This window comes from Ailuropoda melanoleuca, chromosome 9 (assembly GCF_002007445.2).
Source record: "Ailuropoda melanoleuca isolate Jingjing chromosome 9, ASM200744v2, whole genome shotgun sequence".
In the NCBI taxonomy this organism is placed as follows: Eukaryota; Metazoa; Chordata; class Mammalia; order Carnivora; family Ursidae; genus Ailuropoda; species Ailuropoda melanoleuca.
In genome coordinates, this window is record NC_048226.1 from 67,787,437 (window position 1) to 67,801,846 (window position 14,410).

At 35.5% G+C, this 14,410-nt stretch overlaps 1 protein-coding gene across 1 annotated transcript; it reads right to left on the reverse strand.

The window, feature by feature from the left end:
• Nucleotides 1-1,261: 1,261 nt before the first annotated feature.
• FBXO43 (F-box protein 43) lies at nucleotides 1,262-14,255 on the reverse strand. Its single transcript, XM_034668514.1, is given in 7 exon segments — nucleotides 1,262-2,503; nucleotides 2,607-2,810; nucleotides 6,871-6,973; nucleotides 9,754-11,209; nucleotides 14,080-14,108; nucleotides 14,110-14,148; nucleotides 14,245-14,255. Coding segments are annotated over 7 exon segments (2,091 nt in total). The 3' UTR covers nucleotides 1,262-2,254.
• Nucleotides 14,256-14,410: the final 155 nt, after the last annotated feature.

The window sequence follows — 14,410 nt, forward strand, 5'->3', positions numbered from 1 at the left end:
TTGATCATGGTACTCAAATCCCAATCAAAACCAGAAATATAATTTGAAACTCCATTGATAACAGTACCTGTGGTAGACAAGAATACATGGAGATAACTGATTTCTAAAACCAAATGTGGTAAAATCTACATTTTCAACAGCAGAGTAAGATAAAATATTACATTTGAATAGACTGAGTGGCCACGAGACCACACAGGTGATCACATGGAGAGGGCAGCGTGATTGCAACAGATGAGACAGCTGCAAAGTGCTTCCTAATGGACAGGAAAGAGGATTCCAGAGTCTCACACTGCAATACTGATAATTTCAAGTATAAAGAGGCAAAAGAAATGCTTATGCTTCCTTTCTCATTTTCTGTAATAGAATAATAAAATCCATAGGATATTGGGAAATAAACATTTTAAATCATATAAAATAGAAAATCTTGCATTTCATTTTAAAAAAACGTATCATGAAGCTGGATCTGTGATTTTTACAACTTAAGAAGTCTCTTCTGAAATGGCATTTAGGCCAGGTAGAAATCAAGAGCATAAAATAGCAAAAATGTTCATATGACAGAAGATATGATTTGATCTGAGCCCCAGAAAGAGAGGTCAAAGACAGGTAGTCAGATTAAATGAAAGAGTTGTCTTCAGAAGTTAAAAGAATCAAGACTGGGAATAAGTTTCCTAAATGCAAAGAAACTTGAATTAGCAATGTTTATTAACAATGTCAATAAGTGTATTGACCCTGATGTGGAAGATACCTCAGGAAATTAAATGACACTGAGAACTAAATGATTAGAATCAACTGAATCAGAAAATTTGATATAAAATTTATAGACTGTGTAACTTATTAAAGACAACTGACTATTTATTTATATTTAACCTCCAAAAATTCTTTGTGGAATTAGAAAGGATATAGATAAAATTTAATATTTAGCAGCTAAAATTTTTTGTGACTTAAGCAACAAATTAAAATTTAGGGCAGATTTTTCCAAATATATCTATATCTAGGGGCCCCTGGCTGGCTCAGTCGGTTGAGTGTCCGACTCTTGATTTCAGTTCAGGTCATGATCTCAGCCCCATATCGGGCTCCACACAGAGTCTGCTTGTCCCTCTCCCTCTGCCCCTACCCCCACTCACCTGTCCCCCACCCTCTAAAATAAATAAATGAATAAAATCTTAAAAAAAATTTTTTAAACCAAATATATCTATTATCTCTCACACTTTAAAATTGTTTTGTTAAAATACTGTGTAAGAAGAGCTACACTTTAAATCTGTGTGCACAGCATATACACAGACATGTGCACACACCAGTTACCTAAAGACAAACCAAATATGAAACCATCTTCAAATTTTTCCCTGGTCTTAGTAATTTGCTCAACAATAGAACTTACCTCTTTCTTGCTGCTATTCTATAAACGGAACTTGCTACCTCCAACCATCTTTGGAAAGAGGTATACTATAAACGATTCAGTGAAGTTTCTTATTTAAGAAACCCAAGCTAAAACTAACTGTTGAGGAAAAAGAATCAACAACAATCTTTTCTAACTAGTCCAAATTTGTCACAATACTGAGACCCAGGCTAGATTAAACAAATGGAATCTGCCATTATAGTTCTGGAATTTTAAAAAGCGCTTAAATGAAATGCATGACTTACAAGGGTTTATTAACTGACTGGGACTCTCATTGTGAATAACAACATAAGTCTAATAACTTAATTTTTATGTCTTTTTAAGTAATCAGTATTAAGTAAATTTTACTTAACCAGAAGTCTGCCCTCATATGGCACTCCCGAAATTAAAAGATTGAAATTATAGAGTAAATTCAATAGAACTTCTGAAAATATTTTATTTATATTTCATTTCAAATACTCATTTTCCAAATCTATATGGCCATCTGTCTCAAGTTCAAAATTTGTAATATTTCTTGGAAAACTATTTTTAAAAAGTGATTGCAGAACATTTCAACACAGAGTGCTGAAATGCACAATTTTCAAAGGTTACATGAAACAGTTAAATACATATATATAACATTAAAAATTCTTTATTTAAAAACACTTATTAAAAAGGGAAAATGTGACACAATAAAATAAAAATTTTTCAAACTCATCACTTTAAAGAATACAGACATAGATTATGATATATACAAGATAGGAAATAAATCATCATCTCTCATTAACGGGAAATTTTGCATGCTTTCAAAATATTCATAATTTTTAAGGCAGACAAAACGTTGTTTAGGGGGAATGCTTCTTTTATTTGAGAGTCTCTTTAAAGGCGTTTTAAATTCCGCTTACTCTGGGCACTTCCTGGAAGAGCATCTTTTCTATTTCTTGGCTTTGCTGCTCCCCTACTACATTCTTCAGACCCATGATAAGCACACAAACATAACACACAAAAGTCAAAACCACAGGCCGGGCGGCTACACAGTCCCCTTTTCTTATATGGCTGGTACTTAGCAGGGGATTGGCACCTGGGGCAAGGTTTTAATGCTTCGTCAATAAATAGTGTTTTGGCAACCTGCAGTGAAAGCATACACACTCAATCTTCCAGTTTCATACACAGAGTCACTTTATTTCAGACTCTAAACATTTATTTCTAACACCTTATGAGAAATACTCACCTTAACGTATTCTTCCTGTTTACTACTTAAGGGAGTAACAGAAGAGCTTGCTACAGGTGTCAAAACTTCTCCCCAAGGAGAAGATGTGGAAACTTCTCCTTTCTGAAAACCTGGTATCCTAGCCTGAGCTTGTACAGATCTTAAAGCTGATCGATTTAAAAGATGGAGCCGAGTGGCAGCATCCTCAACATTTAATATAGCCCCCTGCGGTAAAAGATAAGAGGGGTCAGTACTGTAATATCAAAAGTTCCAGAACAGTTTTCTGTATTTCTGCACATGTGTTTAAATATTGAAAGTGACTTCACACTAAATTCCGCTAGAATTTTCTCCCTAAACTTCCCTTTTTAGACAAAAAATTTTCTCTCATCTAACATTTAAATGTCAAAGAAATGAAAACGAACAAAATTAAGACAATAAATGTTAGCTTTAGGCTTGCATGATGGGTTATTTTTCTGTTTAAGGCATGGGTTGGCAAACTTATCCTGAAAAGGGCCAGACAGTATATTACTTTACATGTTGCAGGCCAGATAGTCACAGCTACTCAACTGCTATTTTAGCAAAAGCAGCTGTAGAGATATGTAAATGAAAGAGCAAGGCTGTGTTCCAATACAACTTACTTTAAAAACAGAAGTAATGGATAGGATTTGGCCCACAGACTGGAGTTTGCCAACTCCTCTTTTAAGTCAAGGTTTAAGAAGAGGTGAATCTTTGTAAAGTTTGCTATGGGGTATCATGGAATTCTTTGAAGGTTTCTTACCTTAGCCACATGTCAGAAGAATAATGGGCCTAGTTAGTCCATGAAATCCAATTGGTTTTTACAATATGTGTAAACACTGGAATCATTTTTACACTTAAATTTTAATAAACAAGCTTTAGTATTTTAAAAAGAGAAAAAGACGTATCTCTTCTCTGAACTGGATTTCCACATTACTTAAATATTCAGCCAAGAAATAGTTTCAATAAGCCTTCTATTTTGTTGAGGTTGATAATGGGAAAAAATAGGGCTGGTGTTTTGTTTTTTTTTTAACAAATTGGCATTCTTAACCAATTATCAAAATAAAATGTACTGAGAGTGAATGTCCTCATGTGTCTAACTAAAACTGTGCTTCCTCTCCCTTGATAGTCTCCCTTTGCCACAATTGGCTCCTAAAAGTGAGGAGAGAGAAAATATGAGAAATTATAGTAACATAAATACAGGAAATAAGATTAGCTGGTCATGAAAAATTCCGTGATTAACAGTTTAACAACACTTATGCATGTGTTGATGAATATGGGTTTTCCAAAATTAGAATGAATACCACTGAACTCTTTCAAGGAGTCAATACACTTCTTTACAGTATATTTATATAAATAATTTTCAGCCTAGGACACAAGCACACGATACAAGAGCACACCAAAATTTTGATGGATTTCGATGCAGTTGGTAAACACAGTGATTGTGAATAAACCAACAAAATGAGCAGAGATATACTGTTGAAACACATTTCAGCCACAGAATAAACATTCATTTATTTAACAAATATTTATAGAACTCCTAAAGGTGCTAAGTGAATAAAACAGCCTAATCCCAGTTCTCCTAGAGTTTAAAATGTGTGCTTCCGTCTCTGAACAAAAGGAGGCAAAGCAGTCAACCGAGACACATGTTCGTGAAGGCCAAAATTTTTCAAACACAGTCACATCATGTTACCAGAAAACATTTAAATGTGAGAGTGGAGTCACCATGTGATTGTTCATTTCCATGATTATAAAAAACAGTGAGGAATACAGTAAATTAAGAAATTCGATGGAAAAGGTGTATCCTGATTCTAACACTCATTCTCATGGCTGCAAAGCAAATGGACGAAATTGAGATCCTATGACACGTGGCTGGTGTGTGCCTTCTAACTTTTATACAGAGGGGCTTTCAGAGACATTACACAAGTATGAGGAAAACCATCCAACAACTTTTGTCTTAGAATGTTTCTCTCTGGGTTAATGATAAACATTAGGATAGTTCACGTGGAAAGCAACCAATCCATATCAGAATAGGAGAGCAAAGTGCACCAGGAAGGATGCCTCTAGGGAAAAGGAGGAACAGGAGGAATACCTGATTTGTCTGGACTTACACAGAGGAGATTTCCAGTTCTGGTGGATAATAGGAGATGAATCGGGGATCTGTACAGAGAAACACTAAGCAAAACAAAAGAAAGAAACTGGGCAATTATTGACTCTGGAAAAAAAAAGTTACATAGGAAAAAAGGTGTAATCATAGTGTACTGCATGTTTCAGCTGTCAAAAACTCATAATCTCAATACAGTCTTAATAATGTTAGCACCTAATTCTGATTGACTCCCAAATGGTGGTGTGGTTACGTTAGTGAGGCAGGAGAAAAGGAGAAAGGAGTTCAGAGAGAAAGGTGGGTGGGTAGATAGTGGTAGGAGTGGTGAGAACAAACTCTTTAAAGAAAAAAGCCAAGAAATAGCAGTAAAGGCATGCTATTTAGAAATGTGGAGGTAAATCTCAAAAGGAATAACTGAATAGTTGAAAGTGATTAACTTGGGGCAAGAATGAAGAGTAGGAAGAGACAGGCAAGAGAATGTGTTTTGTTATAAGCCTCACAGTGCAATTTGACTTTTTAAGCCATGTACTTGTTTTACTTTGAAAAAAAAATTTAAAAAGCAAACCAAAATAAGAAAAAAAGTTCTGGTAAGGAAAAGCATATAGTCCTTTAAGAAATAAAGCTGGAAAAAAAGGTGGTGGCCAGGATATGAAGACAGAATATCTTACCTAGAATTACCTAAGTGTTACCAAACACAATCACGTTTCTTTCTTTGTAGAATGTACAATGTACATGGAGCTAAAAGTTTAATATTAATAGATGTTTGCTTAAAAATTGGCTTTTTTGGGTGCCTGGGTGGCTCAGTCGGTTAAGCATCTGCATTTGGCTTGGGTCATGATCTCAGGGTTTGGGGATCAAGCCCCACGTCTGGCTCCCTGCTCAGTGGAGAGCCTGCTTCTCCCTCCCCCTCTGCCGGTCTCTCTCAAATAAATAAATAAAATCTTTTAAAAAATTATTTTTTTAAAATAAGTCCTTAGCACATAGAGCAGCACTCTAAAAAGATAAGAAGTTAAGAAGGCAATTAATATTTTCTCTAGTATAAGCTCCCAGGGCCAGAAGCTGCAGCAGTAAGTAGCCAGGAGCTATGAGTAAGTAAGGCAATATTATAGGTGAGAAGGTAAAACTTTTCTTCAAAGTAAAATAGAAAGTCAACATTTTAGTTAAGTGCAGTTCCTAATATTTCATTGTAATGAGAAACCCACCAAACTGTTCCTAGGTATTTATATGTTTATACCATGTATCACCTCAATTATTATATTTTGTCAAATTAGAAATTTAGTTATGTTATTAAATACTTTCTACTAGAATAAGAATAAGAAAGCGAACTTTCATGGTTTCTTTGGGTACTGTTGGCTAAGAAAGGTCTACAGGTTGCATATACAAAACCCGTGGATTCCGGAGTCCTCAGACGCCTAGTAAACGGAGCAGGGTCGCTAGGAAGAATTAATCAGCTTCTGCAGGACTTTTCCTGTCAATTCAAAGCTGGTTCTCTAATCTTCAAGAAAATACAAGCTTATGATGTTTACCAGTACTAATCTGCCACACCCACTCACTTCCAGGTCTTCCTCTACGCTATCCTCTCTGCTGAAACGCTCCTCCCGTCTTCACCTGGCTAGCCACTCACCCCCTCATCCTTGAGGTCTCAGCCAAGTTGCACTTTTTCTGAAACACCTTCTCTTGAATCCCAAGCATCAAACACTCCTTTTCAATGATTTAATACAACGAACTCTGGGCTTCCCCAACACACCTGTATTATAATTACCTGTTAACTTATATCACCCACGGGGTATGAGTTCCAAGAGAGGAGGGACCATTTCAGAAATGTTCACCATTGTAATCTGAGCATTTGGCACATAATAGCCACTCAAAAGACTGGATGGAAAATGCTATAAGGATATCTAATTATGAATAGGATCCGGCATAGCACTGGTATTTAAATCCTGCTAACAGCACACACACCTAAACCACAAAACCTTACAAGGCGCTCTCGATGCTAGGTAGTCTATGGACTGGAAGGAGACGGAGTTTGGGAGAAGTAAAACATTCATGAGTGAATGTTTGCTAAATGAAAAGGGTTAAAAGATAGCAGGAAAACCAAATTAGGTTGTCCAGCAATATGAGATTATTTTTACAAATCCATTTGAGAAAAGGTATTGTATACATTACCTCAGAATCTGCTTTCAGTTGTGAGATATAAAATTTCCTCCTCCGATTTGCCTTTTTATCTTGAACAATAATTTCACGCCAATTTCTGCTCACTTTCCAAACACTATAACAAAAAGATCGGTCTTTAGATTATATATATTCCATAAAGTTAACATTTTTTGCATATGGCAATTAATAAGAAAAACTTGTTTTAAAGATTTTGGACAGTAAATTTAAACCTAAAAATTTACATTAAAAATATGACTTGATCTACATTGTTGTTCCATATTGTTTCACCATATGAAAGAATCCCCATTAAAATATTAAGTATATGCCAGCATTATATCGATAGATTATAATCTTATAAATGGTTAAGGGAAAAACATCATTTCATATAAAGCTAATATGAGTCCACTGGGAGACTGATTAAGAGGATTTAACTTCAAATGTGAGACAAAAATGAAAAATTTGGAACATGTAGAAAATGATTATCATCCATACAGCACAAGAGGTTTTTTATCTATTCCTCCTATGAATGTACTTAATAAATCTATCATTTTGATTCTTTGGACGTACTAAGTTCCAAATAACAATCATTATGATGGGTATCACTACAAAATTCCTATTTTATAAACCAAGTGATGGGAATGATGAAGCTAAAGAAAAAAAAAAAACCTGCGATTTATGTCCAGTGATTGCCTATCTATCGATAACTTTGGCTATACTAATTATTAAAGATAATCTCTCAGCTGTTAATCTGGTCTTTTTTTTTATTACTCTAACTTAAATCACTCAAAGGGAATAAGATCAGATAATTTTAAAAAGGTCACTTGTTGTAATGGAGGTAATACCGTTCTTCCAGTTACCATGGCCATTTCAGTAGCCTTGCCCCTCCCTAAGACATCCATGTGTCTTAAATCGGATTGATGGAAAGGAAAAGGCAGAAAGTCACCTCTTAACGGGGAAGAAATGAACTATGCGATTGGGTATTTGCCACATCATCTCTCACATTATCAAGAATAGACACTGCTAACATTTTACATGCATGCTGCAGTACAAATACTATACATTTGGAGGGCTGGGGAAAAAAAAATAAAAATATGACTGAATATCAACTGCTCCCACAAGTGAGCACCCAGGGTATTACCCAAGTTTTTAACTGGTCTCTATCCAAATACTACAGCATATAAAAATAAAATTCCTATATTTCAGCCATCTCCTTGATTTTTTAAACAACTTGTCTCATTCAAACATTTTTTTAAAGGCACATACATACAGGTACACTAATTTGTTTATTATCCTACTTGGGTTACACCAAGTACGTTCCCAGACAAGTTTATTTAGAAAGGCCTTAAGTCTTACTGTGAGTTTGTGAGACAGTATTGGATTGGAAATCAGAGGGCTCGGGGCACCTGGGTAGCTCAGCCAGTTGAGCATTTGACTCTTGATTTCAGCTCAGGTCATGATCTCAGGGTCATGGTATCAAGCCTGGCATTGGGCTCCATGCCCAGTGTGGAGCTTGCTTAAGAGTCACCTCTCCCTCTCTCAAAAAAAAAAAAATCAGAGGACTCAATTATAGACCTAGATATATATTCCTATCTCCTTGAATGACTGTTGGCAGGTCACTTAACTTTTCTGGAACACAGTTTCCTCATCTGCAAAATATGTGATTAGACTAGATGTCTCAGAAGACTTCCAGCTATGAAATTCTACAATTCTCTACAATAGCCTATAATTAATTTGTAGAGAAAAGTCGAAGAAGGGCTTTACTAGAAGTAGTGGCAATAAAAACAGCAAGGATTCTATGAGCCAAACTCTTGACATATCTCTATCAAAAAACAAATTCACAAACGTTTCCTCCATGTCCTCCCCCAACTGTCACCTTGCAGAAGTCTTGTTCAACAGGTTTCCCTCCTTCCCAAGGGTCTTGTCTTCCGATAGTCCTGCAACTCCCCAAAATTGCCAGTATGAACACAGTCTCACTTTATTCTTTGTAATCCTAGTTCCTGCCCCCAATATTCCTAAATGTCTGTTTCTCTTAAATTATGCAGCAGCATCCAATATACTGAAATCTGTTAACACAAATTCCTCAGTTTCTAATTCCTTGAAATTCCCAAAAGTAATTACCTTCCACTGCCCTGTTAGCAATAAAAATGAACTAATCCATATTCCCTTGTTCTCTGGAGAAACTAAGCCCTAAAATGAAAGCTAATCATCATTTTGGATTCTGGAATTTAGATTAAATAACTAAATGGTAGCCTTCGTATGCTGTCATTTCTTAGTCACCATAATACTTTACATAATTTCTGACCAAGTGTCATAACTTTAATACAATTTGCAATCTGACAACAGGATGTGAACTATTAAATCATTAAATAACTTTTGAAGAATACAGTTTGCCATCTTGAAAATTTAAAGTTCAACGTTTAGAAACTCTTCCCAAATGACAGTGACATGAACTTTATCCAGAAGACTATATTGATGCTTCTAAAACAGGATTTTTTTAAAGATTCATTTATTTATTTTAAAGAGAAGAGAGAGGTTGGGGAAGGGGCAGAGGGAGAGACCCCCAACCAGACTCCCCACTGAAAGCCGAGCCTAAGGCAGGGCTCCACCCCACAATCCATGAGATCATGACTCCAGCCAAAATCAAGAGTCAGACCCCAACCAGCTGAGCCAACCAGATGCCCCTAAAACAGGATTTTAAACAGAAGGAACTATATATTAGTAAGCTCTATTAGGAAATTCACTAAACCACCTTTGATAAAGTGTAAGACAATCAAATATAGAAATAATAAAACAAATAAAAAAAAGACAACTACTCAACTCATAGAAAAGCTTTCCAACTTAAAAAAAAAAGATAAGAAGGAAATTTTATTTCAGGAAAAAAAATTTATTTCTTACCTGCATAGGCTTTCTGCAGTCAAGGAATCTAAAACCATAGCGAGAATATGCTTTAAATTTCTATATTTTAATTCTGTTAAGATGTCCAGTTTTTCTATACCCATTTTCTTGCCAATCAGTCCTGCAAGCACACACTGTAGTACAGCTATTCGCCCCCCATCCTTCTCTTCTGAGAATTCATATGCACCATTCTCCTGGGATCTTTTTCTTTTGTTTCTCATGAAGAGCTCATGCACCAACTGCAAGGCTGGGGTCTTTGATAAATTCTTAAAGCTTAAAATCTCCTTGTCACTGCTCAACTGATTCTCCGAGATGTCTGAAGCAGCCGCTGGTGTTGCTTCGGAGTCAGAGTCCCTTTCTGTCTCAGATTGTGAGCTTTGTTCCTGAAGGGTGGACAATCTTCTCAGCCTTCGAAGATGCCTTGACTTTTTTATGGTGTCCCCCACTTTGAGAGTCCCCTTATGTTTCCAAAGTTCTTGAAAAGAACCCTCCTGGTCAGAGAGGGAATCTTCTAATTTATCCAAACAAAGGGAGTTAAAACCACTGTCTTCAGGTGTTGAAATATTGTCCCTCACTTCAGCTGAAGGAGAGAGACTTCGACTTGCATTAAATTTAATGTTTGCTACAAGATTACTTATTGGAGTCACACATAAGTTCTCATTTGTGCCACAAGTTGTTCCATTAGCAGAGGAGCCCAGAAGTTTGGGATATGTATTCTCATCATTAACAAACAGACTGCTATCACTAAGGTCATATGTGATAGAATCTTTAGAACTATTGCCCTGAATCGGAGATATACATTCAACTTCAAATAGGCTACAGTCGTCTTTGGAATCATCAACTGTGGAAGTCTTCTGTTGAGAAAAATTAAGTCTCAATTTTTGACTACTGGAAGTTGCTTCTTCTGCTTTCAAAGTACTAGTAACAAAAGGACTAAAATTGGTTTGCCTTGGAAAACCTGAAGCACTGCTTGGAATATCTTTTTCTAAGTTGAGCACTTGGTGTGTACTACTTCCTAGAGAACTGTTTTGTGCTTCAGAGTCCCCCCTTAGGAGAGAGAAAGATATGTCCAACCTTCGACGCAGTAAACATTTTTTTCCACTGACTTTAGGGGTTTCACAAAGTTCTGGAGTTTTATCATTTTCCTTCCTAGAAAAGACAAATCTCTTTTTTTGAGTTAGAGATTCTGAAGGATGAGTTAAGCCCAGATCTGAAGTTTCAGGATATTCACGGATTAATGTTGGGCCCTTTCCTTTCTTTCCAAAAAATTCTTGATCTGTATTATCAAAGTTGCAAGGTTGTAACAACTCATTGTAGCCACTATCTTGAAATGAAGATGTGGAACAAAAACCGCTGAAGCTGGAGTATTTGAAATCGACAGGAGAATCCACCTCATTTTTCACTCCAGTGTAAGCGTGACTTGAACGTCTCTCTGACATCTTCGAAATCTCTGTTTCTACAAAGTGAAAACAAATTTTATTCTTCCTTTGAAACGAGTAGCATAGCAGCTTACACCAAAATACATTATTTGTTATGAATAGGGATAATAATAGAAAATGTTATGGCAATAAGAAAAGTTACCTTAAAAAACAAATCTACTCTAATATACACTCGTGTGTATATTAACCCAACTTTTTAACATCATTAAAACCAAAACTTTGGGGTTATACATATTCACAGATTGCTTGGTTAAGCATGGTCTCAGCACCATGCACAAACATTTTCTTGAACTACACTTGAGAAAAAAAAAATCTGGCAGCGTCATTTTTAACTTTTATTACCTTACGATTTTAACAGTGCTAAAGTATATAATTATAGTTTTAATATTCTAGCTTATTTGTCTTGGCCTATATCTAGTCAGTTGACTATTTCCCTTCAAAGTTCTGGTATATAAGTAAAGCTGCTTAAAAAACTATATGCCAGTTTTTAAACATGTTTTTGGAAATGTGTCAGCTGAGTGCACTGCAACTTGGCTAAGCAACGTTAGGATAATATTATTCATACTTGTGACGTAGGCCCGTCACAGAAATCCAGTCCCCATGACCATTCTCAAGGTCTGAGTAACCAGACTCATAACTTTGCAAAGACTCCTTGGCTGATTGATAAATTACTAATACGTTCTTCTTGAGCTAACCAAAATGAACCAGCACCCCATAGATAGAGGGCCGCTACAAACCTGGCAGGTGATTCTTGTCTCATTTTCTAAATATTTTGACACATTAGGTCCCATTGCAGGCTTGAATTCACAGATAACAGACAACTCTTTGTGGGAAACTCACCCTTTATGATATTCTTGAAATTACAAGTACAGAATTCAAGTTAATTACTTTGTGATTACTTAATGAGTTATTCAGTAATTATATTTGTAAGGAATGACACTAGGAAATACTTTGCTCATTAACCTTTTCCTAACAGTATTATCACATTCCTTCTTTTTAGAAACTCAAATCTTTACTCAAAGGGTGTGAAGGGAAGAAAATTATCAGAGTTTCTGACATTTCTCCAGATTATTCAAAGGAAACTAAGAAAACTGTCATTCTTCCAAAGTTTTCTCCTGACCAAATGCATGATTTTTCTCTATTAAAAGATCCTGGGAAACTATATTTCAGCTAACTATAATGGGAAAGTAATAAATTTATGCCTAGGTTGCCTACCAGTTAAGTACCTAAGTAAACGAGTTTTTAAAAACAACAACAACAAATTGCTACTCCAGCCACAAAACAAAAGTTTCTTTATGGTAAACTGATCATGGGAAAAATATCTAAGTGTTTCTCAACCTTTTAAACCTATATTCAATTTTGGTAAATCTCATGCATCTTCTCTTCTGATCTAGATCCCCACAGATCGTAAGAATGACTGCTATCTTCTGTACATGCTTTCCAGCTAAGATAATCAAACTTTGCTTTCTATAACTTGTATTATACTTTAAGACAATTTTGTTTTCAAAATATTAAGTTAATGAGCTTTCAAATTACACCTCCACCCATGACTATTTCCTCCCCCTCTGAGAATCATTCTATAAAGTAAGTTAAAACTAGGTCAACGAATCCTTCCAAAATTTTAGAGCAAATGTATATTCTCCCTTACCACTAGGTGTCTCACCATGCTAGAATTTGGGAAACAGACAATTTGTTAGAAACAAAATGGGGATGCAGATGTCCTCTTCCCCTACCACCCATAGGCCACTTGATATAAACATAAACATATAATCAAAAAACTAATTTTTTTCCTGTTCATCTACCCATCTGAAGTTGCCTCCAATGTGCTTTCTCTGTTGTCATCATGTCCATCTTTCTACTATCCCAAGAGGTTGGTCTCAAACAAAACTTGGTTCTTCAAAACTTAATTTTTAAATCAGTTAAAAAGACTCATGCAAAATTTTGAAATGCCCATTGACTTACTTAATTTTACTGATTCAACAGTTCACTAGATAATCAAACGAGCCTCCTTGATACTCATTTTTTTAAACCAGGCTCCTGAGAGTTGAGAACACATCTCTATGTGCCCTCAAAAAAGAAAACATTGGCAAGGATGTGGAGAAAAGGGAATCTTCACACACTGCTGGTGAGAATGCAAACTGGTGTAGCCACTGTGGAAAACAGTATGGAGGTTCCTTAAAAATTAAAAATAGAATTATCACATGATCCAGCAATTCCACTTCTGGGTATTTATTCAAAGAAAATGAAAACACTAATTTGAAAAGATACATGTACTTCTATGTTCATTGCAGCATTATTTATAGTAGTCAAGATATGCAAGCAATCTAAGTGTCCACTGATAGATGAACTGATAAAAATGTGGTACATATATGCAATGAAATATTACTCTGCCATAGAAAAGAATGAAATCTTGCCATTTGTGACAACATGGATGGACTCATGGGGTATTATGCTAAGTGACATAAGTTAGACAAAAACAAATACCATATGATTTCACTTATTGTGGAATCTAAAAAACAAACAAAACAGAAACAGACTCATAGATACAGAGAACAAATCTGAAGTTGCCAGAGGGGATGGGGGTAAAGGGTGGTCAAAATAGTGAAGGGAATTAGAGGTACAAGCTTCCAATTATAAAATAAATAAGCCATGCGAATGTAATATACACCATAGGGAATACAATGAATAATATTGTAGTAACTTTTTATAGTGACAGATAATAACTAGACCTATCAAGGTGATCATTTTATGATGTATAAAAATATACACCTGAAACTAATATTGTATGTCAACTATAATTCAATTTAAAAACACTTAAGTTAGAGAATAAAATACTATTTAACTATATTAAAACCCAATTTTCATTTGTTAAAGCGGAATATCTTACCATCAGTAAGTCTTGAGCTCTTAGATGTCAGTTATGCGAGCTTCCAAACAAGAAAATCTTTCACTTTGCCTTTAAAACTCATGCCAAAGTATTACCAATTAAAAACTTTAGTTTGGACAATTGAAACGTGCAGCAGCACGATGGCTGCTAAAACTTGAAGGGTACATAAAGTACATGCTGCAGGGATTATTCCTAACATATGAAAAGGCCTAAATCATTTTGAATTTCTTTCAGCTCTCCAGATAATGGTAATTTCAATATCCTTGCTCTCTCCAGCTAGTCTGGGAACTGAGGAACCTTCCCAAATTCAGGTTTCTGAAAATGCAGTGTA